General features: G+C 34.2%; 8 protein-coding genes across 17 annotated transcripts in view; 5 read left to right on the top strand and 3 right to left on the bottom strand.

Annotated features, from left to right (window-relative positions):
* Positions 1–102: 102 nt before the first annotated feature.
* LOC144469497 (N-acylneuraminate-9-phosphatase) lies at positions 103–6,980 on the top strand. The gene is made up of 5 exons (XM_078179870.1): positions 103–229; positions 316–469; positions 568–800; positions 5,094–5,577; positions 5,653–6,980. The coding sequence occupies exons 2-5, from the start codon at positions 421–423 to the stop codon at positions 5,838–5,840; spliced, it is 954 nt and encodes a 317-aa protein (XP_078035996.1). The 5' UTR covers positions 103–229; positions 316–420; the 3' UTR covers positions 5,841–6,980.
* Neurochondrin (neurochondrin) lies at positions 817–4,594 on the top strand. The gene is made up of 2 exons (XM_078179864.1): positions 817–1,285; positions 1,388–4,594. The coding sequence occupies exon 2, from the start codon at positions 1,824–1,826 to the stop codon at positions 4,062–4,064; it is 2,241 nt and encodes a 746-aa protein (XP_078035990.1). The 5' UTR covers positions 817–1,285; positions 1,388–1,823; the 3' UTR covers positions 4,065–4,594.
* LOC144469496 (uncharacterized) lies at positions 6,842–9,066 on the bottom strand. Of its 3 annotated transcripts, none has more exons than XM_078179866.1 (7): positions 8,842–9,066; positions 8,531–8,766; positions 8,218–8,273; positions 8,042–8,146; positions 7,682–7,976; positions 7,248–7,601; positions 6,842–7,164 (listed from the first exon to the last, which is right to left on the bottom strand). In XM_078179866.1, the coding sequence occupies exons 1-7, from the start codon at positions 8,900–8,902 to the stop codon at positions 7,015–7,017; spliced, it is 1,257 nt and encodes a 418-aa protein (XP_078035992.1). In that variant the 5' UTR covers positions 8,903–9,066; the 3' UTR covers positions 6,842–7,014. The 3 variants fall into 3 exon arrangements, with proteins under 3 accessions (XP_078035992.1, XP_078035995.1, XP_078035993.1); XM_078179869.1 differs by having other exon boundaries at positions 8,852–9,066; XM_078179867.1 differs by having other exon boundaries at positions 8,860–9,066.
* LOC144469499 (solute carrier family 66 member 2) lies at positions 8,792–11,133 on the top strand. 2 transcript variants are annotated; one of them, XM_078179873.1, is made up of 4 exons: positions 8,792–9,986; positions 10,094–10,230; positions 10,352–10,535; positions 10,616–11,133. In XM_078179873.1, exons 1-4 carry the CDS (start codon positions 9,793–9,795, stop codon positions 10,806–10,808), a joined length of 708 nt encoding a protein of 235 aa, XP_078035999.1. In that variant the 5' UTR covers positions 8,792–9,792; the 3' UTR covers positions 10,809–11,133. The 2 variants fall into 2 exon arrangements, with proteins under 2 accessions (XP_078035999.1, XP_078035998.1); XM_078179872.1 differs by having other exon boundaries at positions 8,796–9,986; positions 10,319–10,535.
* A 448-nt stretch (positions 11,134–11,581) lies between these two features.
* On the top strand, positions 11,582–13,911 carry Trax (Translin associated factor X). 2 transcript variants are annotated; one of them, XM_078180038.1, is made up of 3 exons: positions 11,582–11,715; positions 11,882–11,972; positions 12,202–13,911. In XM_078180038.1, exons 2-3 carry the CDS (start codon positions 11,957–11,959, stop codon positions 13,020–13,022), a joined length of 837 nt encoding a protein of 278 aa, XP_078036164.1. In that variant the 5' UTR covers positions 11,582–11,715; positions 11,882–11,956; the 3' UTR covers positions 13,023–13,911. The 2 variants fall into 2 exon arrangements, with proteins under 2 accessions (XP_078036164.1, XP_078036165.1); XM_078180039.1 differs by lacking the exon at positions 11,582–11,715 and having other exon boundaries at positions 11,869–12,095.
* Positions 13,294–14,833, bottom strand: LOC144469592 (uncharacterized). Its single transcript, XM_078180037.1, has 5 exons — positions 14,663–14,833; positions 14,403–14,582; positions 14,110–14,336; positions 13,894–14,013; positions 13,294–13,834 (listed from the first exon to the last, which is right to left on the bottom strand). The coding sequence occupies exons 1-5, from the start codon at positions 14,675–14,677 to the stop codon at positions 13,477–13,479; spliced, it is 900 nt and encodes a 299-aa protein (XP_078036163.1). The 5' UTR covers positions 14,678–14,833; the 3' UTR covers positions 13,294–13,476.
* Positions 14,834–14,972: 139 nt separating this feature from the next.
* Positions 14,973–24,417, bottom strand: LOC144469589 (WD repeat-containing protein 20). Of its 4 annotated transcripts, XM_078180033.1 has the most exons (5): positions 23,782–24,417; positions 22,625–22,807; positions 20,667–22,061; positions 18,727–18,797; positions 14,973–18,442 (listed from the first exon to the last, which is right to left on the bottom strand). In XM_078180033.1, the coding sequence occupies exons 1-5, from the start codon at positions 24,049–24,051 to the stop codon at positions 18,433–18,435; spliced, it is 1,929 nt and encodes a 642-aa protein (XP_078036159.1). In that variant the 5' UTR covers positions 24,052–24,417; the 3' UTR covers positions 14,973–18,432. The 4 variants fall into 4 exon arrangements, with proteins under 4 accessions (XP_078036159.1, XP_078036160.1, XP_078036161.1 ...); XM_078180034.1 differs by lacking the exon at positions 18,727–18,797; XM_078180035.1 differs by lacking the exon at positions 14,973–18,442 and having other exon boundaries at positions 18,753–18,882; positions 23,782–24,416.
* A 484-nt stretch (positions 24,418–24,901) lies between these two features.
* LOC144469595 (uncharacterized) overlaps positions 24,902–25,542 on the top strand; it is a 59,774-nt gene continuing 59,133 nt past the window's right edge. For 2 of the 3 annotated variants that reach the window (XR_013494010.1, XR_013494008.1), the window contains exons 1-2: positions 24,902–25,083; positions 25,425–25,504. The gene's annotated coding sequence lies outside the window, so the exon portion shown is untranslated. Of the gene's footprint in view, positions 25,084–25,243; positions 25,505–25,542 lie in introns of those variants that run through there. The other variant, XR_013494009.1, reaches the window with a different exon arrangement.

Raw genomic sequence — 25,542 nt, 5'->3', positions numbered from 1 at the left:
AAAAAGGCATCGAATGCGATATCTGTACGGACCCAAGTCCGTGCCACTACGGACGCGTACGTGTATTATACGTACAGCGTTGTATACGCAGAATTCATTGTAGCGTGTAGTAGTAAAAAATTGTCATTACGTAATATCTTGGAAACTATTAAATTTCCAAAATTAAAATTTTATATTACGGGACCTATCCCCCTGCGCTCCTTCGAAATTTCGTCTTGGCCTACTGCAGGTACCTTTTGGAAGTTTATACAATTGATTTTGTGCTCGCCCTTTCGAGTAGCTTTCACGGAAAGAATTTTTTTTATAATTTTACAGACTGCGTCGATGAGCGCACGTGTTTACGTGTATATTGTCCATAGATGAGTTTAAAAATTAGATTGCCTGTTTATCGACGACCAATGATATACATTTTCATCAAAGATGTCTCTTCGTTCGATAATCAGAGAAAGAAATCAAAGGAGGGAAAAAGGTCAGGAACGAAGGATATTAGGTCGAGAGAAGACGAATATACAGCCCGTTGCGACGGCTGACTGTTGAAATAATTCTAATATATCCCTTCCCAAAAAGTGTTCTTGGATGGGGAGCTGTTCGATGAACATCATCACATGTTTTTATGCGCGATTCCTCGTCGAAGCATCATTGGACGAACAACAGCATACAATTCACCATTCTCGATGACAATGGCAACTTCCCATAAGAAGCACCTTTGCTCGTCGAATCTATCTATAAAGGCTGTGTTTTTCGATTTGGACAACACGCTCATCAAGACTAGGAATGGCGACAATCAAACGTGCCGAAAGGTATGTTTAACAGATTTCAAGTAACGCTGTGCAATAAGTTAAGAACGAACAGTATGTAATATCGACTGAGGACACAGCGAAATATCTCCGTTGAATTTATATATGTCTAATGATCATTCATGAGCTTCGTTTTACATTTTGCTTATTGTTTTCTTCTACGTATGTACATTTTGAAGAAACTTTTCTGACACGATTATGTTCGCATCTACTCTCTTTCACTTCCGTTCAGATATGAAGATCGCACGAAAATAGAAGCCTCTGTGTAACACGAGCCGACTCCCTGATATAGAGCTTTCTCTCGGACGGTTATTTTCGACCGAGATCCCACTGGTACTGTCCAGACGCTCGACATAACGTAGAAAAAGCGTGCGAGCACGTTACTGAAAGTTTTCACGATCCTGAGATACCAGCTACGAACGTACACTGTGCATGCATTTGCACTCTCTCGACAAAACTCGTGCGCATCGCGCTACTTTAAAAAGAAGGTTATGCTGGTATCCTCTAACGGATAGATAACATACGAACGTGATACCATTTAATCATAGAATTTAACAATTTCAATTTCTGATAAACTTTATAAATTTTAGATTCGATCTCCCTCTTAATTGAAAAAGCACACGAGGCTATAAATAACGGGCGGCGTGTACGTTAGCCATTTCTGCTATATGATATTGAAAAACAACGTTAACCTTACCACTGCACTGGCAATAATCCATTGGCTGGTAATGTACCCACGTTTGTGGAATAACGCTCTCGTGGTGGTAGAACTTTATTTTTATCCTACTAAGTGAGTGTGTCAAAGGGCAAGGCTAGTTGCAAGGGGTTCGTTCTGGGAGTACTGCCAGTTGGCTTTTGGCTGTGCCATGTGTAAGATGCGATCTTCAGTGACACCTTGTTGAACAGTTCCATAAATTATTATCTGTTGAGTAGAGAGATTTTCTTGGACGTATCGTTGTCTTAGAGGGGTATCAGAGAACGGAGGTATTCAATAATTGCATTGTTTGTAACGAATAAGTTGCCAAAATGAGTATCCCAGAAAGTGTGAAGAAGTGTGTAGCCATATTAAAGACAGTCGAAAATGATTCGGAGAAATTTGCAGCTCTTTTTATGGTTACAAAATTGGTGGACAGTAAGGATTGTACGGCTGCGGTTAAAAAGATATTGTTTGAAGCAATTGGATCCAAGTTTTTAAAGAAACTATTGTCCACTCAAACAGTTCCCGTGGATTGCCCCCCTCAAGTGTACAAGTCTGTAGCATTGTCTATACTTTCTGCATTTTGTGGAGAACCAGAACTAGCAAGTCATCCAGATATGATCGCTCACGTTCCCGCACTGCTCGAAATTGTTTCCCAAGTCGATGAGGATGCTGCAGACGACATGTTGATTATTGTCAGTGAAGCGTATACGTGTTTGCAAAGCATTGCGCAGTATCCTCCGGGACAGAAAACTCTGCTCGAACACAAAGCAATATCAAAGATGTGCGATATTTACTCTGAGAAAAGTTTTCAGACAGATCAAGCGTTGAACATCCTGGTTGTATTGGTCGGAAGATTTGGTCCGGAAGCATGGGATCCAACAGATAATGCACCTTTTCATGCCATTATCAATAAAATTGCATTTGACTTTGAAACAGATCACACTGAAAGGAAATTCGAATTATGTACGATTTTGCAAGCTTTATTAATGAATTGTAGGAAAGATGTTATTACTGAGACTGCTAAAGAAGAATCTTGGCCATCCAGTATTCACAAGGCTCTGTCAGATATTCTTGGATCTAAAATTGGAAAAAATCAACGTGATCCAGCATTGAAACTTGCTTCCGTGATGATGGATTTACTTGGAGCTGAATGGACATTGTCAGATAAAGAAAAACCAAAAATATTTTTCTTACTCTTAATTCAGCTGGCATCTATCGAAGTTAGAATGCAGTTGGAAGGAAAACAACTTAAAACTGTTATGACAAATGCAGATTTAATTACATCCTGCTTTGTTATTCTTGAAATTTCTGTTGCCTATATTATTACAGACCAGTTGGATTTGGAAGAGAAAGAGAAACAATCATTGTACACAGCACTGAAAGGAGCGTTTGCCGCAATTATAGGTTTACTGAATGCCGTCTCGAAAATGAAAGAGTTGACAGACATTAAAGAACGAGCATTTATCTGTGCTGTGGTAAGAGTTCTGGCTGTTTGGCTAGCTCAAGAAACCAAAGCGATGCGTCCACAGATTTATGCGATTCTTCCTTATGTTTTAACTGTGGCTAACGATACGTTTTATGGTTACCGCAATAGAAAACTAGCAGAGAAAGCTAAAACAAATGCTAAATCCAAAAATGATGAAGGAACATCATCGGAAGAAGCAGTTCCGCACGACCCCATAAGCGAAATTGATTTAATGAGATTGCTATTGCCTGCTTTATGTTACTTGACTGTTGAGGAAGATGCTAGGAAAATTTTACTTCGTCATAAACAAGAAGAAATTCTGTTTGAATGTTTATCTTATCACTGGACGATCGTTCATTATAAAAAGCCACCAGTACCGAAAGCAGAAAGATTGAAGGCGTTGAAAGAAGCGGAAAAAGGAGAAGATCTAGAGCTTTATGCGTCGGAAGCAATGAAAGAGTCAAGATCGGCTATGGTTTCTACCTGCAATGTTTTGATGAACATCACTGTATTAGAACCGAAGCTGGTAGAAGAATCACCGACATTTGTTTCTGTGTTAAAATTTATGTTTAACAATCTTCCAGAGCTTAAGCAGATACCCGAGAATTTAGTTCTGCATGGCCACTTAGCGGTTTTGGGATTGCTATTGCTAAAACAACAGGCAAAATGTGTTAAACAAAACGATTTCTCTATATGCCGGTATATACAAGCAACTATACGATTTCTCTGGGATGCTTATATAATTGATGAGAGCAATGATCCAACTGAACTTGTTGTTTCTATACTGTATAAAGAACGGTGGATGGAGCTGATGGAACTATGGTTTCTGGGAATGCAAACAATGGCTGGAGTTTTACAAGTAGTCCCTTGGCTCTCGCAGTTTATTCTAGAGTCAGGATGGGCTGAAGAGATCATTGAAACTCTTAAGAAAGTAAAAATAGGAAGCCTTCAGCCGAACGTGAAATCTGCATTTGAAGATCTTCTATGCCATTTAGTGAAAGCAGATCAAAACGTTGCTTCCGTTCTGAAGAAATGCGGAGCATTAACTGTTTGTCGAAATCATCGTATGATGGAGCTTGGAAAACATCTTTTTGGGGATTAAAATACCGCGAGGACAGAAGTACAATTCGTGTTTTAATTGAAGATATCAATTTTTATTACGAGCTTTATACATCGTCTAATATTTTTTAGAATGCAGGTTTATTTATAGGTCTGTTTCTCAATGGTTCTGATTCACAAAATTATATACACAACTCTCTTAGTAATATCATCTTCTGCCTACAATTTTGCGAAACCGTACGTAGTCATGACTCGAATGTAAATTTAGGCAGCAATCATATCTAGAAATAGTTTCCTGGCAAGCAATGGAGCAAATGAATACCTATATGAATCGAATAGCTTTTGATGGTTCAATATTTGAAAAGAAACATTTCGATTCAACATATTTTTAGATTTTGTATTAAAACATAAAACTATAGGCTACTAAAATTGTTTACAAGCTAGATATGTATTTATAATTGATGTAGTTTCAAAATGTATATATACTAAAAGGAAAGAAATGTTTATGTATGATCAGTGATTTTGTAAAATAACAAATAATCTTCTTATTAAATAGATTTGTTTTATAAAATATTTTTTCTTTTTTCAAGTTATTATCCCTCCAGCACTGACGTAGTTAAGTAATTGCAGTAAACAAAATAATTAGAGCGTGCCAAAAATAATTGTTAATGTTAAATCAATGTTATGGCGTAGCAGCTGCATAAATAAGTTTAATTGCAGTACTACAAGTTTGTTGTTGGCACAACTGATTTTGTTGTGATTACAGCAACGTCCGCGGGTGCCACTTCGAGTGTCCACTAATCGGCTCGAGTATTTCAATGAATCAATGCATTTTCTAGGTAATCATCCAAAACTGAATTAAGCGACCTAATCTCCAAACTGATCATTTGTATCCTTCTTTCCTCAACCTTTGGTTAAGTCATTCTAGTCCACATTCAATACTTTTCTTACTTATTATGCTCATAATTAGAATGTACCTTGTATTTTGTTTATCATTTTCTTGTAATATCGCTTGAAATACCTTCTGAACTAAATAGAGATCTAACAGGGACTATTCTAAATTTATCTACAGTTGGCTGAGGAACTAACAGAAGAGTATGGCATACCTGAAGATGCATCTATCAAGATTACGACGTTATATTTGAAACTGTTTAGAAAGTGCCCTGACAATATGATTTACACATTGGATGCCTGGCGCATAAGTTTGTGGAGTAAAGCACTCGGCGAGAAATATTCTTACTTAGCAACCAGAGTTTATGAAAGATGGTTGTATCTACGGTATTATTATTTAGTACCATCCTCGGATACAATTTTAATGCTGAGACAGTTGAGGATAAAATACCTCCTAGGATTGATCAGTAACGGCCCTTCTAATGCGCAATGGGAGAAAATACATAAATTGTCATTGGAACAGTATTTCCATGTTATTTTGGTGTCTGGAGATTTACCATATGAAAAGCCGGAAAGACCTATATTTACGAAAGCTTGTCGATTTTTAAATGTTAAACCGGAGAAGTGTGTCATGGTCGGTGATAAATTGGAAACTGATATTCTAGGTATTTTACAATTGAAATATTATTTATCCAGCTTTATCCTTTAATATAATTACAGAATTTATTACTTTTACACAGGTGGAATAAAGGCAGGTTTCGGAACTACAATTTGGATTCCAGTTTCGGATAATTCACGATTATTAGAGGAAGGTCCACAACCAGATTTTATTATAACTCATATAACAGATCTCTTGAATATTTTAAACAAAGGTACTGGCGTGCCTGAACTTCAGGACTCTTCTTCAAATGCATCAGATGGCAGCTAATGAGGAAGCAAATCTATTTCTTTTATTTTTCATAGACTATTATAGCTATTATAGTCTGCTGCTGGAAGAACAGGTTTGGCCTACGTAGATGCTCATAGTAGTTATCCACGCGTGTCCATAATTGGAGTTAGGTGCTCAGGAGTGGAGTGTGGACAACTATTCTGACTATCGATGTAGCTCTTCTTCCGAAAAATAGACTATAGTAATTAAATTTCTGTTATAAAGCTGGTTTCGTTTCACGGAATTTTGAATCGATACCTTACGATTCAAAACTGTTTATTATAGTTAACTATAATAATATATAATTTATTATACACGTTATAAAAGCACTACAGGCACTTTTTTTGTAAAGTGTCTGTATGTTTTGGTACTACATAGAACAAAGTAAAAGTATGGACTGCAAAGAAACAAATGATTAGTGATATTACATATAAACGAAGAGACAATGTCTATTTTTACACAATATATTTTTTTTTTATTATACTTTACTACTGAGAAAATTTATTGCAGCTTTTCAGTATTTTTTTAATTGAAAGTGTAGTTACCATAGAGAAACTATAACTGCATTTTTATAGGAAGTAGCAATGCTTGTTTTGCTTGTCCTTCAGTACTTGATGATATTTTGTAAAAACCTTTTTGTTTTTCATGTAAGCTTATACATATAATAATTTGTTATAAGTGAAAAGAGTACAATTTGAGTACAAAGTGCATTAGCCCATTTGGAAATATATAGTGTGATAAGAGATGGATGTACTATCAAACACATCCGCTTTAGTTTTATGTCCTATTTATACTTTTGTGTAATATACAACGGTATACACAAACATAACAACATCTATGCAATGTCCGACGCAAGTGTATTGTAAAAATCTGTGAACATACGTTTATAATTGTGATATATACGTTTAATATATACATAGTATATATACATTGTTTAAACGAACCGCGTATATATTGTAATTATATATCTGTACCTAAGATCTGTATTTTTCATCGAAATATTTTGTCTTTGTTGAACTACCGTGTACAAACATGATGAAGAACTGATGATGTAAAAACAATAGTAAAACTTATTTCTATTGGGAAGGAACTATAACAAATAAAATCAATATTTTTCTGGCACTTTTTTGGAATCTTCAATTTTTTCTATAATTTTGTCTCGTGAACCTAATGCTTAAACTTGTACGTCTTTGTCTTCTTGAGTTATAAGATCTTGCGTCGTTGAACCTTTCTCTTGCTCGCTTACTTCCATCAAATTGGAATCAAACCAATCGTTCGCGCTAGCTGGATCGCAATTGCACGTTTCACCCTTCTTCGGGCATACCTAAATAATATATCTTTTTTAATAATAAACGATTGCGCTGACGAGCTAAGCGATTCAAGTCATAAAATATTCATCGAACATACAAAATTTGTGTACGCGGAGTTCACATCTTTGCTTTTAGTAAACAGCCTTCTGTAAATTTTCTGTGCATCGTCCGGATGGATATCGGCTTCCATCAGTGACATAATTACATCTCTTTCAGTTAACACTAATTCAGGATTTGCATCTACCAATAGTACCGATTTATCGCTGATTGTCGAATCACGCCGTTCGTCGCTTCTGCCTTGCTGAAACGACAATAACTTCCCTATGACTTTATTATCGTCTAGAATTTTGGGAGGCGTCGGTGGTCGAGGTTGTATAAAGTCATTATCATCCCAAGCGTCTCCGACATTTAAGGCGATTTTCAGTTGATAGATTTCATACATCATTTTATTCTGTAGGATTAGAGAGCGCCAAATTAATGCTTGGTCTAATTTTTCTAATTAAATTAAATGATATTGGTAGAAAGTCTGACCATGTTTAAATGCCCCTTATTTCTCTCTATGTGCCTTTTGAATACCTCTCGCAGCTGATCATCCGTATAACAATGAGAATGCAATATTTCGCGCGTAATTTCGTATACGAAATTCACGTATTTCGCATCCTCCTCTTCGGAATTTTGTTGGTTTCCAGTCGAATTGCAAGGCACAAGAGGCGGCGCATCGCAATCCTCGTCACATTTAGTTGAATCGGTTCTCGTCGGAAGACAATTATTTTTTGTCATTCGAATATCGGAATACCTTTCATAATATATCGAATCGTCGGTGTATCTATAATTAAATATATTCGTAAATTAATATAACGCTAAAAACAAAATGTACGCTTCTTTCCTTACTTGCACTGCGACCCATTTTTCGAAATGGCCCGCGTCGTTTGTTCATCTATACATTTACCGTTGCATTTAATCGTCTCAAATTTGTTCGGTTTGAATGCTGACGATCTTAAAACGAAATACATGATTATGCAGTGAATTAAACAACTGTATCGTAATTATAACATTTAAGTAAATACCTTTGGTCTTCGTCGTGGCACGAGTATCTTGAGTTATAATGCATTTGCACAACATCCTGTTTATCAATCGAAACACACTCATTACACATTACAGTAGAAATCGAAATCACAAAGATGCCTGAAAAGGCTTTTCTTTTTCAGGGAAGTCATCTCAAGACTACGCCCTCGTCTTCTTTAATAACAAAGAAAATTACGGTAGACTTGAGATTACTTGGAAATTCGTTGAAAGTGCTATACATTATATACATATGTAATACGATATTCGCACGTATCTGAGAAATATATTTCTGCGACTGTTACATGATCTGTTTACCGCTGGATGATGCAAAGTGTCGTATGCCAGTCGATCAATCAGTTCATCCGTGATTATTTTCTTCGTAAATCGCGGCTTGCATTCAACTTGCTTGGTAAATGGTTTTCTCCTGCTTGTAAAGTTTTTGTTCCTTGAGTCGATGACACATTTTGCCAGTAAAACGCGCCGCAAATGCGCACTCATCGAATTGTACGTTGTCAATTGCGTGAAATAGCTTTGTCCATTTTGATTATACACTAAATGAAAAATTGTACATATTGTATTATACATTTTCAGGTTACCAGATGTCTCTTATGCATTGTTTCATCTACATCGTATTACATTCATACCACTACTTTTCAGATTGGTCTCGCTTCTATTCCATTTCGTCATTTCGGGTGTTACTTTTACTATTTTTTACTGCAAACCTATTACATATTAGATCCACGAAAAACTGAGGAATACCGAAGTTACTTAGAATTTTGATAACGGTTCAGTAAAAGAGTTTGCTTTACGTATTACTACATGTGTATTTGATAACGACGCTTCACAGCGAATATGTGCACCTGCTGAAAATTGTTTGCACTGCCAGTTGCTAAGTAACTCGACTCAATTTCAGTTTATTCAAAGCGTATGATAAAAAAGTTTGACTGAAAAATCTTTATTCCTGTATATAACAACTGTACTTGCTATAAATTTCATTTCATTGATGCATGTAAAATAATGATCGTACGAATAAGTCTTCGTTTATTGATTTTTTTTCATCTACGGTGAATGAATGATGCGAGTCGATAATATAATTTATCTTATCATTCGTCGAGAAGTTTACATCTGAATACATTTATTACAAAAGTTGAATATTCATAATTGTATAAAAAAAGTTCGTTTATTTAGTCGGTCATTCAACATTTCGACATTTTATCAGTATATACAATGTATTATACATGTCTTGTATATGCATTATGATTTCGATATCGAAGGTGCATGTGTACATATATATATATGTATGCTATTGCCGCAGTATGTTAATTGTTGCGCATTGTTAACAAGAATGAAGGCTGAATTAAGAGATGACGCTGGAAGAGTGAATAATTTTTTTGTAAAGTAACGCTTTACGATGGGGTTTGGCGGAGTTCAAATAATCGGGCTGAGTTTGTTTAATCTAACCGATCCGCTGCTGATATGACGGTCAAAAATATTCGTGGTATAACCTAAATTCATCACATGTGATAAGTTTGTAGATAGTGAAATGTATGTAGGTAAAAGAAAAACATTCCACTAAAATGAATAATGTTTACGACGAGTTGACCATTAAAGACATAGCTCATTGGCTTGCTTCCGGAGCAATAATATTCGGTGGAATTATTCCATATGTACCACAGTATAGAGAAATTAAAAAGAAGGAGAATGCAGAGGGATTTTCCCTTTACGTATGCCTTGCGCTACTCATAGCCAATACTCTACGCATTTTTTTTTGGTTCGTAATTTTCTATCAAACACTGAATTAAATAGTTATTGTGTAACACAATGAACAATTACAATTGGAAATAGAAACGCATAAAAGCCTATATATATTATTCACAGGTTTGGAAAACATTATGAAGTGCCCCTTTTACTGCAAAGTATATTTATGATCATCACTATGTTGATTATGATTAAATTGTGTGTTAGTGTACAAAATAGGAATCAAATAATAAAGACCAGGGAACACGTGATTGCTGGTAAGTTCTGGATTGTGAATTTTAATAAAACATTATATCTGCCATTGTTATAGTATTTATGAACTATTTTAAAATTCAATTTAAATAGATTTAGATGCAAATTTTTTTTGGAAATGGACAGATTTTCAATCATATCTGGAATTTATGCTGTTATTTGCTGCGGTGATAGGAGTTCTGACATATCTGTTAGGGAATATAGCAATATTTGTTGAAACTATAGGATTGCTTGCAGTATTAACAGAAGCTATGCTAGGAATTCCCCAATTTATTCGTAATTTTGTAAATAAGTCAACTAGTGGCATGAGGTAAAGCATAATAGATCTTTAAACAAAACAGACAATTGAGCAAACAGTTGTGTCTACAATTACATTTATTTTCATTTCAGTATAATGATGGTCACTATGTGGACATTAGGTGACGCATTTAAAACCGGCTACTTCTTTGTAAAAGAAGCTCCAATTCAATTTGAAGTTTGTGGTGTTCTCCAAGTAATAATTGATATCGCAATTTTAGCACAAGTATACATTTATCAAAGTAGTGCTACTGTCCATACAAGAGTTCCAGTAAGAGCTGATTGATTATTGTATTTTATATATAGTGAAATTATGAAATATTCTTTGTACAGTTTTTGTATTAACTAACAAATTTTATCTAACCTATTAAACAATATTTATATTGTCTTTTATATACATCTGTAAAATGCACAAATAATAGAGACAATTGAATAATTGTATAATCAAGATTGCGACTCTCATTTTACTTTCATGATAAATATATGACATATTTTTTTAATTACATAAAGACTTTTGTGCTGTTTGATTGTCTGATGAATGTGTATACTTTGATGAATAAATTGTACTGCATATAGAATATAAACCCAGAAATAAAGAACTTTTCGTTGATTTGTAATTGAAGTTTTTCATTTTTATTTAATATGTCAACTTGAATGTATCTACACGCAAGAAATATTCTACGTAGTAGAAATCTTTCTAGTATGTTATTGTAAAATCACAGACAATATCTCGCTTGTAGTAACAAGTTTAATAACATCTCTTCTACCTAGCGAAAGCAATTAGTATAGTCAAATCTATTAATTTCCTTGTATATTAATTAGTTACTTTCGTAAAAGAATAAATAGCTAAATAAAATGCAATGTGTTCTACGTTAATTTGAATCTCCAGAATTTTCAAAATTCTGATGCTAATTAGAAATAATAATTGAAATATCATTTCTAATTTATTAAGAAGAATGTTATACTCGAGCTATTAATTTACAAGTTATTTAATTTCCCAGAAAATGCCCGCCAATAAAGCATCGAAACACTATCGCCACGTAGCGATGAACGCAGAAACTAAATCTCCCGCATGTACACAATAAAAGATCGGTCGAAAAATATTAGTTGACAAAATTTTGACATTCAAAAATAAGCCAGATATCTACAACCTATTGCACTGATATCATACAAATAACAGATGAGATAGCACTGTAAGACCATAAATAATTAATTTTTAAAATTGTTTTAAGAGACCACAGGTTGATAAAATGGAAATCTGATGATTTCGCTTTATCATATTACAAGTTGCATCTTGATAGATCAGAGGGTGTTGATAGTACTCCAGCTGTAGTGTTGACTATGTATTCATTTTTGCAGATGTCAAGCTAGACCGGGCAGATTCATAATTGTTTGTAATTATAAACATTGTAGTAGTGAACAATAGTAACTACAATGTCACATTCGAAAGGTACATCAATGAAACTTGAAAATATTCTAAATACATATTGCGATTGTTTCTTTATTCATAAGACAATAAACACATTAAATCTGTGCGACGACGCGCTAAGCATCTGCTTATCAAAATAAACAAGTACGATAGTAAATAATCGTAGTCGAATTTCATTCATTTAGAAAAGATGCGAAAAAAACATTAAAACTTTCACATTCTCGTTTTTTTTTTTTTGATTGAAACTAAGGAAGCAGAAAATCACACCACGGCAATAAGAAGATTAACATCGGCGATGAAGGGAAAGAAATGTTGAAGAACATAGACAAGAACAGTTTGGTTGTGCAACAATTTCGCGGCTATGCAGCCGAGTTAGACGACAAACACGATCGATACGAGAGGATCTTGAAAATTGCTAGAGACATCACTATAGAGAGTAAAAGAATTATCTTTCTTTTACACAGTATAGACAAAGAAAGTAAACAAGAGAGTACATTAAATGAGGCCAAACTAAGACTGCAAAATGTTGCACAGAATAATTTCAAACGCATCGCTTTGGAATTGGAGAACGAAGATGCGTATCAATACTTGAGAGCTTATCGTGGTAGTTTAGAAGAATACGTGGAAGCATTTACTTTTTACCATTATTTAAGCAATAATACTTTAGAAGACTGGACAGAATTGGAAAAAATGATTACTTACACAATTACAGACAGACCCGAAGTAAAGACAATAAATACTTTGATTACTCCGCACGAATACATCTTGGGCATTGCAGATCTAACTGGAGAACTTATGCGCAGATGTATTAACAATTTAACACAAGACACTGCTACCTGTTACCAAATGTGCAACTTTGTCAGAAATATGTACACAGGTTTTCTGAGCTGTAGAACAATGAATTGTAAAGAAATGAACAGGAAACTGTCTACTTTGCAGCAGAGTCTATGCAAAATAGAGAATGTTTGTTATACTATTAAAGTTAGAGGGTCTGAGATACCAAAGCATATTCTTATAGATGTAGCAACCGAAAACTATGAAGAAAACGATGAGGGATACCAAGCGTATTAATCGGTTATGTACATTGTAAAATAATATAAATATAATATTTACCAGCCGAATAGATTTCTGTCATAAAATTAGTTTTATACTTATACTTACATTATTATGCAGGGCGAGTTCGTTAATTTTCTAAAAATCTTTCAACTTTCGGGCCTATACGAGTCACAATATGCATAGTAATGCTATAATAGCATACATATACATATATAAACCTTAGAATTTAAAATCTAAGCGGATACGGCGATATCACTGTATTACTACGTACAATTATATTAATATATTTACAGATCCTATAATATATTTAATTATTCAGTATCATAACAAATTGTTCACAAAATAAATTTTTTTACGTATTCTCAATTTCGTACATCAACAATATATCAATATTAATGTAAATACTAAATGCAAATCTCCGAGTATATAATTAAATGTCTTTCAATTCCATTATAAAAATATTCACTTTTTAATCATCAAGCATATCATCTTCCCAGTCACTATCATTTTCATCAAAATGCTCATCGTAATCTGAATATTCCAAATCGCTGGACGGTTCGTAGTCTGATTCATCTACTGATTCTTCGTCGAAATCATCTGCATATAAATCTATATCGGAGAAATCGTGTAATAACGGTTGCGACGTCTTTTGTCGACTTCGTTTATTATCGTTAGCAGATGTTTTTATCGTGTGTTTATATTCTTCTTTATGTTGAGGATTTGTACGATAACACTTTATACCATAAGGACATTCTTTCCTGTTATCTGGGACATCATAATCAGGATCCTTAGGATGACTAAATTTAGCTCTATGTTGTGGATTTCTCCTACACAAAAGTAATGTTAATATTACACATCTTGTAATAAGAGAATAAAATAAAATTACCTATAACATTTTTCTCCATATATGCATTTCTCTCTTCTAGATGTTTTTGATGTAGTATGTGCAGTCACATTTTGCTTATTTGCTTGCTTTGAAGCATGCGTTTCATCTTCATTGCTGGAACTATTATACAGCAATATAAAATATTTAATTCATTCTAATTACTTCTTCACGAAGAATTAAATATTATGTGAGTACGAGTATGAATTCAAATTAAACCTGGATGCATCAGTTGTCCCAACAATTGGACATGGTTCTGTAGCAACTATACCATTCGATAAATCCTTTTTAGACGTACAAATTTCTTGAACTTTTGTCGTAATTGTATTATTGTTATCAGTTGATGTATCATTTAATACATTATTAACAGATCTTAAGTTATCTCCTTCCCCTGACTCTGAACAGAGCATTTTGTCAGGTATATCACAATCTATGTCTCCTTCAGCCTAGTTTCATTAATACAAATTATGTGTATATTAAATTATGCTATCAATAAAACAGTAATGTTATACTTTTCGTTTCACAGCGTGTTCCTCCTTGATCTCCATTGTGGAAGGCGCAGGTCTAACTTTAAAGCAACATTTGGCTGACACTAAAGTACAAATGTCTCCTGGTTTAATTGGAACAGTAGTACCCAGCTCGAGTAATTTCCATCCAGAGGTTTCAGAAGATTTCATGTAACACGATGCGACCTATTATTAACAAAATAATATGCATAGAAAATTATGTAACATTTCATTGATATGTATAGAAGATATCAAGTTTACATTACCGGCGTTATTGTCATTTCATTCTTAGGTGACAAATTGATCGTTGCTGCATATTTGGTAACTTCACCATTTCCCGGCTGTAAATAATCGTACGAACAGAAATCACGATATAAGCAATGAAATAATAGTAAACTTCTGTCGCAGCGAAAGTTTCACGTTTGAAGCGCAAATTGCGGATGACAAATGGATGGACAACAAACATCACGTGATATGTAACGCTGATACGCGCATGCGTGAAGATATTTTTAAACGCAAATAACGGCAATTTCAAATCAATTTAAAATAACGGAAATTATTTCTTTATTAATGTATTTAATTTAAATCGTGGTTAGGTGTGGTGGCAATACTTACTTTATCACCAACGCCTTGCGAGATGATATTATCACCGATTTGTAAATTTGTTACGTGGACCAAATCATTATTCACGGTAAGTACTTGAAACCTTTTCATATTTTTTACTTAACAACTTTTTACTAAAATTTAATAACCCTTCTAAATTATGGACCGATGACAAAACACAATTCTGTCCTAGCAATAAAAAAAAAAAAACGAAATTAATCGTAGTCAACTAGGTATACAGAGCGAATAAAAATGTGTGTATCTACCGCAATTTTTACTATACTTATACAGAGACAATCTGTATAGTAAACTTATATATATTTAAGCAGATACGATTTCTAAAATAATTTGACAATTTTGGGCAACTGTATGGTGAAAAATGTACACTGGGGCGCTAACAATTAAAATTTTTTCATTTATAATTACAAAGAATGTACACCTTTACAAACAAATGAAGTGAAATGCGAAGAGAATTAGATATTCGATGCGATGTCGTAAAGCTCTGTGTGTAAGTTTCTCATAAAAAAGTCGTCGAGTAGAAAATGATCAATGAATTTTTCACTTATTCATTTAAATGTAATCAGCCAGATTAATCTGCCAATGTAAAACATAATTATCAAAATATCGTCTCGAATCGTTGTATGTCTGTATCATGCGAATGGCTACAATTATTATTCTTAACTGTTCTTTTAATTTTAAACACATATGCTTTGGATAAGAAGAAATCTTGTTCGCTTTACAAAACGAAAGATAAAGTATTTATCAGGCATGATCAAAGTATATGTATACATATACACACATGTGTTATACCATGAACTGGAATAATGAAATAATTAATAGCATCACCGTTCGGTTCTACGAACTTCGATCAGTGCCAGACGTGAAGCAAAACGCACCGTTTATTGTGCATCATGGATCCGTTCTGCACACAATGTAGGAACATCATAAATCTCGAATTCGATCAATCAAACACAGTTTGGTACTTAACAGGCCATTTTCAGTTTAAGTTCCTATTAAAACATTCACCTTATTGTTAGCACACGACAACGCGACTCACGACGTTAATACAATTCTCACTTTCATGGCTTACAATTAGGTAATTAATTAGTATCAGCATACACACGTATCACAGCATACCTCCGGGAACTTGTCATATATAAAACGATTAATATTATTACATGCTGGTCATTCTTTAAAAACCAGAATGCGCAGTGTGTAAAGTAATATGTTTAATAAAATGTTCGTAACTAAAAGATACAGTATGTATGTACAACCCTTCTTCAAGTATCTTCAAAGTCGCGGTACCTTTTTGGTTTCAGTGAAATTTTATAATTCATCGATTAATAGAACTTTCGTAATATATAAAAACAGAACCTTATTAACATGTACAGATGATTCAAGAATGCTTTATTCTTTATTACAATTAGATTGCGGATTTTTATGCAATTATCTACTCTTATCAATATTTTAATAAAAATCAGAATAAGGGGAAGTTTCTTTCACCAGCCAAATAATTCTTTGTATGCTTAAAAATCCGCAGGTCCTTTATAACTAATCACATAGTAAAATAACCGTGATAAATTTTGCTATGAAATCAAAGATGTTATTGCTGTGACTAGTAGTTTCCCACAATGGAAATGTTACTTTAATTAATTAGGTTCCTTTTAACAACATTAAAACATTCTTGACAGGTATTATTGTCTAGGAAACTCTGCTTAACTCATTCTTAATTGTGTAAGTTATACAGCTAGCTCGATTACTGTTTTACATCTTAAACTCAATTCATTTGTATTTTCTTACTAAACGTTCCTGAAAAATGCCCATAAAAAAGGGTGCAAAATTTGCCATCGTTTTCTAGTCGTTTCCAGAAAATCACAACAATATAAAATTGTTCTTACGTGTTGCATTACATATATATTTATATAAATTAATAAATAGTATCGCCGTATGGAATATTCCGTTTGAAATACTGTCTATTATTAGAATATTCGATAATCATTTGTTTATACATTCATACTTTATAACATATAGACTTTTGTATCTGAGAACTATGTCTGTATACGTAAATTTTAACGTAGATACATATATCTCACTTATAAATTTTATTCATTGCATAGATCATTCATTACTTTTGGCTTGATGAATTGATTTAAAAAGATTACAATGTCTATTTTGCACCAGTACAAAGTTACTTTGTAAGAAATAGGATTACATAACTTGTATCATGCATTGAAAATGTTCGTCGACCATTTATTATTAAAATATGTAATAATATTTTGTAGGTCTCAGATACAAAGTAGCATTTTATACAAAATCCTCAACTGATCGTACACCTTCGATGTACTCATTATAGATTTCTAATAAAGCGAACAAGTTTCTTAGAAAACCATTCAAACAACTATGTAATAAAATAAATAAAAATTCCATCAACGGAATTAACTTACGATTGTATTAAGGCAATTTAGTTTAAACGAAGTGACTACATTTCCGAATAATATTAACAAAAAAATAAAGTATACAATAGAAATATTGAACGTACGTTTCTACTAAATACTTCAAACACTTAAAACTAACGACATAAAAAAATAATACTAATAAAACTTTAAAAGTGAAATATTTAACTTGAATTTTAGTCCTCTTTTTTTCTTGTGTACTACTTAAGAGAAAATAATTAGACAGTTGTAACGAGTATGCAAATCAAAATACTGCTAAAAATATTTCATATTTACACATTCTTCTGACTGATTACAATGGTTGCATTTCTCGTTGATCTATGTTGCAAAAGCATATATCATTTGAAATCAAGACTTCAAACGAATCTAATTCAATCTTAATAATACAAAAGTTTTTAATCATATACATAAGCATTTATGTATTCGTAACATAAACGTCCGTAAACATCGTTTGGTTCAAATTTTTTAATTAACAGGACCTTATTGGAATGATATAGTGTACAGTGTACAAGATCAAATGTACCTATGTATACATATATACAATGTATACACAATTTATTTCTTACTTTCGCAGAATCTTCTTATGAAATAAGTGTAAGGCTATGAAATTCAAATGCTTCCCATATATAAACGAAAAAAAAAATAATGGAAAGCAAGCATAAATTATATGCACCAGAATAATCGACTTAAAAAATAAAAACGGTGTCTTTAAGCATTAAGCTATCAGATGCCTTTATGACATGATAATTCTTTGATTATCCATCTTTAAACAGTACTGGAATAACTTTCACTTGGCCATACATAATATAAGTGACGATAATGGGTATATGGAAACTGCATTTTTGACGACTGCAGTACACGCAACGACGGGACGTATTCATCTTCTTCCTTTGAACGCGCGTTGATATCTGGTTCTGGCTATACTATAGTACCACCACCCTCCACTGGACTGACAACATGAAGAGCATTCCCAACTTGTCCTACCCCTGGCTGCAATCAAAAGTTTTACAGAAATTTATTATGGAAAATAGTTTCGTTTGCCCACAGAGAAATTCTGTAATTTTAAGCAGTTTGAAAACAATTCTGAATTCTATTAAAGTGCATGAAAGAACGGTGCAACAATAGCATATTAGAAGTACTGTCGATACTTCTAATCGGTGATCTAAGATGCCTCAGCAAGGCAAGTACTACTAGACTGAGCAAATATAAATGTACTATACTACTTGGTCCAATGATGCAGTAAACAAGTCAAGAAAACAATAAGTTATACGTACCATGCGATAACTCTGGGAAGATTCATCCATGATTCTCTTGCATCAGCCAAAGCATGGTATGGAACATTAATCTTTCCAATCAAAGTAAAAAATATAATGCCCCACCGGCTTAAGAAACAAGCACAAGCATCTTCCAATAAAATTATAAAACTGTCACTATAAAAGAAGCAATGCACACTATATGAAAATTATCACAAAAATTCGAACTTGTTAAATCGCTATAACAGATAAGGAGCATTGGGATATTTTGACGATAGGAGTGCTTTATGCAAAGCACCAGGAAACTGAATTTAATTTCATTAATTCTAAGAATTTTCATTTATAAATATAATTATATAATCATGCTGGATACTGCAACGAATAAAACTGTGATATAAGACAGCTAATAGCACTTATATACATGTGTGTTTATAATATACGTATACAGGGTATCCCACTAACTTGAACATGTTAAATATATTGTTAAGTTATTGACAATTGAAAAGAAATTTTGTTTCAAAGTTAATTATCTTTTACTTATACTTCTTCTTATTTACTTTTTATCTTGATGGTAAATGATGACAAAAATATATAGAGTGTCAATTAAGAAAACATACATAATCTCAAAATCTTAAAAAATATAGACTAAAGAACAATATTTGCTTACTATAATATTTGACTCAATAATAAGCAAGATAAAGATGCTCCATTTAGTTGGGTCCCCTTGTATAGATACATGTATATTGTCAGTTTCACCTGGGTACTCTGCATTGCACTCTATAAACTCAAGCAGGAAGCAAGCAGCAACATTTCATTCAATTGTTTTGCTTTATTGTACAACAAGGCAATTCATTGTTTTCAACAAAGGATTAAATGTCACATTATTATAATCTGGGACAATAGTTTGACTAAGTAATTCATTGACTTTCTATCATTCGTTAAGCTAAGCTAATAACACTTTACAGGAAAGAAAGAAGGGTTTAAGGGGCCTGCCCTGTTACAAAATCTTATGGGGCGCAAACAATGTTACTCTCAATGATGCAAACCAAACATAAATATATTCTATTTATAATTATACTAATGTACTTCTTCAATATTCATAGTGAATATATTTTGACCAGATGATCTTTAGGCACAGATATAAGTGGAGGCTTGTACTATGAATGTATATGTACCTCTATTTCTTATTGTATATACTATTTGCAGCTTGTGTACACATATACCATCTAATCAAAGTGAAAATTCTTTAAAAATTTCTGCAAAATGAACTTGTTTCCATTGCAATTTCGTAATTGCATACAAAATTATAAATTCAATTCCTCAATGGTACCTGACCAAATATTACAAATTTATGCATTCATAGTACTATCCATCCGTACATTTCTGTAATTGATATGTAATACAGACTACAAGATAATGCTAAAAGTTTCTCAATATTTTCCAATGGCACCATTCATAATATACACTGCTTTGGATAAAAAGTAAACTAGGATTCAATTTGTAAATATGAGAAATATATGTAAACCTCAAATAAAAAATCAGCACATGTATATATACATATATAACACACACAATGCTGCCGCAAGGACAGTAGTTCTTATAATACCAAAGTTGGAAAATAACAAACTACACCCCACATTTTCTTTGTGTTCAATAAACTTGGGTGTTTAAAAAAGCATTTGCCACTTAATACAACTCAACGATAACAATAGAAAAATTGTCCAAAGCATTATCATATCTTTTATTCGTTTCGTTCGATAGCGATAATGGTTGTATCTTCTTGTTCTACTTATATACAAATTGGAATTTGTCACTAAAGAGACCCTACTTCATAAAGTTGCAACAACAGTTGAAGATGGGTTACATCATAGATCGTTAGATCGCAAGGAAGTAATATTGGTGTAAGGATTGCTATGATGGTGTGGCCTGTGCAGAGTGCTGCTGATGGTGAGAGGACCTACCATTTGACCAGGTCTTGCCCATGTGTAGACGTATCCATCTTGACACGCTGTTACGAAACAATCTTCCCTAAACACTAATTCAGTCAATCTTTCATGCGCCAGCTTCTTGCACACCAGCGGTTCTAAAACTGGGCACTGATCGAACCTAGGACACAGGGCAGTTCCTATCAACCTCATAGAATCATCCATCACAGAACTAACCTTTTTATTCGCACCTACTAAACTTCCACTGACACTGTTCATATTACTACTTGTGTTTAAGTTAGTGGCAGCTTTATCGCCGCCACTGTTTTGCATTATTGTGCTATTAGATGCACCACTACCTCTCATTGTGAGGCTAAAGTTCCTTTTATGGTTATCACCTTTACGTTCACCAAAACCAAGACCTGCTAACCTTTGTGTCAATGAATTTACAGTTGACACTGCAGTGTTTGTACTTGTGCTATTGTTACTACTTTCATTGTTACCACTCACATTCTCTTTGTAATTAACATTATTCAAATTATTGTGTTTAGAATTGTTCAAATGATGATTTGCCGTCGAACCGTTCCCACTATTGACCGCTCCCGGCGTAGGAAGAATACTAGAACCCACTACAGAGGGTCTCTGTTTCGTACACATTGGTTTCTGTCTTAACTCGGCTTCGGTAATATCCCATAAACACAGTTGAGTATCTTGCGACACACTACCAAGCCTGTAGCACGTGCCTCCTGACACTCTCAACTCTGATCCACAAGAGTTTCTGTTAGAATGAACTCCTTGGGAGGTCGTGGATAGACGATTTGACTTTTCACAGAAGTGATTAAGATTATTGTGTGGTAACGTTTCGTCGTCTGATCCGCTGAAGTCGGGATCGTGATCGCCGTAAGATGTGGTGTACGGATCGAAGGCTACTACGCTTACCCAACTATGGTGGCCTTGACCTCTTGCTACCACTCTCTTCTCATGAAAACTCCAAATTGTTACAAGATCGTCTTCGCCTCCCATAACGACGTATCTCCCGTCCGGTGACCAACATACACACAGAAATCCGCCGAAAAAACTTCTAGCCGAGCCCACTAATTCCATGGTATTATATTGGAATACACGTAGAAATCCGTCCTGAGAAACAACGGCTAGATTGGAGCCGCACGGACTGAAGGCGAATTCATTTATACAGCATCCTTCTGCGCCTATGACCCATCTGTACAAGGGGTTCCTCGTGGACTTAGTCTTGCAGGTGTAAATAGCATAGCCATCTCCTGATTTAAAGGACTGGTAGTGGGGTGCGGTTGTACCGCACAAAAGTTCTTCATTATATAAATATAGTTGCCCAGAACTATGCGATACTAAGAAGAGGTTATTGGAGCCAGGAACCCATTTTATACATGTTACTTTGCTTTTGTCTATCAACCTCTGAAACATTCAAGATATATGAACAAAATACATTTAATATTATTTGCAATGAAAGCATATATTTTTAACAATTAATGTTAATAAAGTAAGTCAATAATTTTCCAATGCAATTTCTATCAGAATTATTTACTAGTAGACTGTGGATCTTTATACAAAATAAAAATTTATTTTCTCTCTTAGTAATACAAAATCCTTCTAGCATTTCTACCGTTTCGTATCTCATCTACTCATTTTTGCTCTAAATGCATAAAGTCTTCGATTTAATATTATCAGTGATAATTATGAGTAGTACCAGCAGACTATTATTATCATTGTTCAACAGAGATAACACATTAATTTCAACAGAGATTGGATGATTTTTTTCATACTACATATACTGGGAATTGTGTCATACAGTAGCAGTGATAGTATGCTATACTAGCTTCTAATCAGTTCTCCATGTAAATGGTCCCATAAGTTTAGGATTGTACCAATATTTCTTTACAATCTCCTTGTGCATTAAAAATGAATTCAATCCAAGTATCTGTTTCTAGTGTTCAATTTATACAGAATATATTACTTACATCTTCATTGTATAATTTACTCAACTCCTTTTTTATTGGATCAATCAACTGAATTTGTCCTGTTGAGAAACCAACTAATAATGGTGCACTATCCGCAGTTGCTGTTGTTTGGTTAAAATTGTGGCAAGTTGGATTAGTTCCTTTATACAACTTTTTATCCAATGGCTTGTTCAAATCCACAGCCTGAAATATTTACATTCATGAGATAACAGCACGAAAGACAATAAATTATTACAAGTAATTTCAAAATAACTTTCTGACATTTGTTAAAAAAGAAGACATTGTGGAAAGAAGCTGAAGAAATAAAGAAGGCCATTAAATTATAAAACATTGAAAGATGTAAAAAGATGCAAAACACTGGATACTTTTAATGGTAATAAAAGTAACAAAGAAAAAGGTATTCGATTCATTTGAACCCAAAAGAACAAGTAAAAAATTGATACATATTGCTGCGAATGCTGTCTTTCTATTAAATACTTTTATTTTCAATCACTGAATTCTTGCTTCCTATTATTATATAATATTGTCACAAAAAAAAAACAAATACTTTCATAATATAGAAAGATCTATTCATTAATTACATCAATACTTGTTTGTGTATACAAAACCAAATGAATCTAGTGTTTATCAACGCTTAAAGGATTAAGATACTGTGAATGGCTAAACATTGGGCTGTTTTTTTGTAGTAAGAGGAAAGTAAACATGCTATAGATTAGTATTTCTTATATCATATAAAAAAATGTTTCCAAAGTTGGAAAATATTTTTTTAAGTATAGGCATATACTTTCGAGTCTCTAACTAACAAAATCGTCTGTGATAAATGTACAGATCTCTTTTGTATTTTGTTGTCAAGAGTTTCAACTATATTTCAAGCTACAAAGAAAAGGTTTTTGGAGATTTTACAGTACCCTAACCCCTTGACGTATTTCGTAGAAACGAAAAAGTGCGTTCAGGCTCGTCGGCGAGCATACACGAATAAACGAGATTTTACAATTGTTAACGTATAAAGTAAAAGGATTCTGTGTTAGGTGTGGTATTAGTCCGCAAAGATGGAGTCCCGATACGCGTTTTCGAGGTTATGTTTGAACGAATCCATGCCCGATTAAACACAAATAGATTAACACAGGATAATAAACCGTGTGGAAGCTGGTTTTTACCTTTTTGACACCGCGATACACGTAAACGTAGAGCTCTTTGCCAAAGTTGAAACACATTCGGTCGCCGAGACCCTGCGTACCCGTCGGATCCGTCGGGTCCGGTAAAGTTACAAAAGACACCCGAACGGATGCGCTTCCCTGACTGTTCGTATAGCCGACCCTGTTTGGCCTCGAATACTCCGACAGAGTCATTAGCTTGTATGTTCCTTCCCGCGTGGCAAATTGTGTTTTCAAGTCCTCCTTCCCTCCTCCGTCCAGCTGCACAGCCATCTTACCACCAGCGGTACGACGGAGGAGCTCATCAGATACGAAAAAATCGTTCGCTCGCTGTTGCACTCCTGCACGTCCGTCGACAACAGTTTGCCCGGATGCCTCGCGAACTTGTCAAACACCGTATCAGCGGTTCCCCGTTTTTCGAAAAGCTTCAAATCGTCGCAACTTACCGGTCCGATACGAGAACACTGGTAAGGGCGCCTCGAGTTCTATATCGAAACTGCCCGTGCATTCGCGACCCGCAGCTCACACTCTCAACCACGTATAGCGCGATCTCCTTCCCACCGGACTTTATTGCGATTTTTCCGTTCCTGAATTCCGCGCACAACGCGAGCATGAAATGCAACAGTAGACTTTACTGAAGAACCTCAAATTGTACGTTTCTGTTTCTTACATTGATAGCTCATACAGAAATTTGCCCGTTGATACGCGTATGTACATTAATGGATTTATGAGTACAGCTTCCGTAAATTTTACTAGATTAAAATCAAGATAACACGATGCTACAAGTTGGTACTGCAATTTGACGCATCCGATTGTCTTTGCGATGCACCATTAACGTTTCTATTTACTGAACAACTTATTCTTATGTAAAATAAAAATTTTTCCGTATATAAGAAACAGGAAATTGGTGACAATATTATAAAAATCTTTTAACGCCTTTACTGTTTGGCATATCATCCATTCGTTTTTGGAACAAGTGCATAAGATTCATAGCATAGAAATGATTTGTTTATGAAAATTATCGTGGAACTTCTTGGATAACGGAGAATTCGAGAATGGCACGGCCCTGTCGGCGGCGTGTTATTAATGCGCGCGCAGCATCGCCTGTTCGCCTGAACTCGTTGGCTCCGAAGGCCTGTCAGGAACCGGATATTTTGTAAACAACCGAGGCAAAGGGTTAATTAATTTTGCCTACTTTTTTCTACTTCCTGCGTTTCTCTTCCGTTCGGGTTATCAAGTACACTTGTCAACGCAGCTGTCACTGACAACTTTAGAACTCTGAACCAATCATCCGTCAACTAACCGGTAATGCCGAAATGATCTTTTTTATAGTACGATAAACGAATACGTACCTGGCACACCGACGTGTTTTTGAATGATACTTGGAAAATCTGTCACAGGATACTGAAAGTCTCTTAATAAATTATCGAGTACGACGTTGTCTTTCCGTGTTCTAATATATCAAAACGAGAGAATAATACAAGGCGTTAGTTTAAAATTAATTGCGGTAATTTACCCATCGAAATCAACGGTCACGTGACCTCTGTGATACGAGTGTTAATTTTACGGATTTCTTCTCGTTTACCAAACGGCAATTACTTAACTTTCCGTGGCGCAGCTGTAACGAGGCGATTTAAATGTTGCAGTGCTCGATGTGCCCGGAAATATTTGACAATGCCCGATCGACGGAGCTTTGCTTCTCGAAAAGTAAAAATTGCAACGATTGGTAAGTGATACATACTTGATACACATTATTTTGCATTT

The sequence above is a fragment of the Augochlora pura genome, chromosome 4, assembly GCF_028453695.1.
Source record: "Augochlora pura isolate Apur16 chromosome 4, APUR_v2.2.1, whole genome shotgun sequence".
In the NCBI taxonomy this organism is placed as follows: domain Eukaryota; kingdom Metazoa; phylum Arthropoda; class Insecta; order Hymenoptera; family Halictidae; genus Augochlora; species Augochlora pura.
Note: the sequence above shows the minus strand (reverse complement) of the source record. Positions and strands in the feature narration are given on the sequence as shown.

What these genes read in the sequence shown, in the direction of transcription:
- LOC144469499 (XM_078179872.1), top strand. Translation starts at nt 9,793, where the DNA reads ATGAATAATGTTTACGACGAGTTGACCATTAAAGACATAGCTCATTGG. An exon ending in ACTCTACGCATTTTTTTTTG is followed by an intron (nt 9,987 to 10,093) that starts GTTCGTAATTTT and finishes TATTATTCACAG; the next exon opens with GTTTGGAAAACATTATGAAG. An exon ending in AAGTCAACTAGTGGCATGAG is followed by an intron (nt 10,536 to 10,615) that starts GTAAAGCATAAT and finishes TTTTCATTTCAG; the next exon opens with TATAATGATGGTCACTATGT.
- LOC144469589 (XM_078180032.1), bottom strand. Translation starts at nt 24,051, where the DNA reads ATGGCTGTGCAGCTGGACGGAGGAGGGAAGGAGGACTTGAAAACACAA. An exon ending in TGTATCGCGGTGTCAAAAAG is followed by an intron (nt 22,808 to 23,781) that starts GTAAAAACCAGC and finishes TAAATATTTCAG; the next exon opens with GCTGTGGATTTGAACAAGCC. An exon ending in GTAAATTATACAATGAAGAT is followed by an intron (nt 22,062 to 22,624) that starts GTAAGTAATATA and finishes TGAATGTTTCAG; the next exon opens with AGGTTGATAGACAAAAGCAA.
- LOC144469592 (XM_078180037.1), bottom strand. An exon ending in GGGACAACTGATGCATCCAG is followed by an intron (nt 14,014 to 14,109) that starts GTTTAATTTGAA and finishes GCTGTATAATAG; the next exon opens with TTCCAGCAATGAAGATGAAA. An exon ending in TATGGAGAAAAATGTTATAG is followed by an intron (nt 13,835 to 13,893) that starts GTAATTTTATTT and finishes ACTTTTGTGTAG; the next exon opens with GAGAAATCCACAACATAGAG.
- LOC144469496 (XM_078179866.1), bottom strand. Translation starts at nt 8,902, where the DNA reads ATGACGAAATGGAATAGAAGCGAGACCAATCTGAAAAGTAGTGGTATG. An exon ending in TGGTATGAATGTAATACGAT is followed by an intron (nt 8,767 to 8,841) that starts GTAGATGAAACA and finishes TTTTTCATTTAG; the next exon opens with TGTATAATCAAAATGGACAA. An exon ending in AAAAATGGGTCGCAGTGCAA is followed by an intron (nt 7,977 to 8,041) that starts GTAAGGAAAGAA and finishes ATTTAATTATAG; the next exon opens with ATACACCGACGATTCGATAT.
- LOC144469497 (XM_078179870.1), top strand. Translation starts at nt 421, where the DNA reads ATGTCTCTTCGTTCGATAATCAGAGAAAGAAATCAAAGGAGGGAAAAA. An exon ending in ACAATCAAACGTGCCGAAAG is followed by an intron (nt 801 to 5,093) that starts GTATGTTTAACA and finishes ATTTATCTACAG; the next exon opens with TTGGCTGAGGAACTAACAGA. An exon ending in ATTGGAAACTGATATTCTAG is followed by an intron (nt 5,578 to 5,652) that starts GTATTTTACAAT and finishes ACTTTTACACAG; the next exon opens with GTGGAATAAAGGCAGGTTTC.
- Neurochondrin (XM_078179864.1), top strand. Translation starts at nt 1,824, where the DNA reads ATGAGTATCCCAGAAAGTGTGAAGAAGTGTGTAGCCATATTAAAGACA.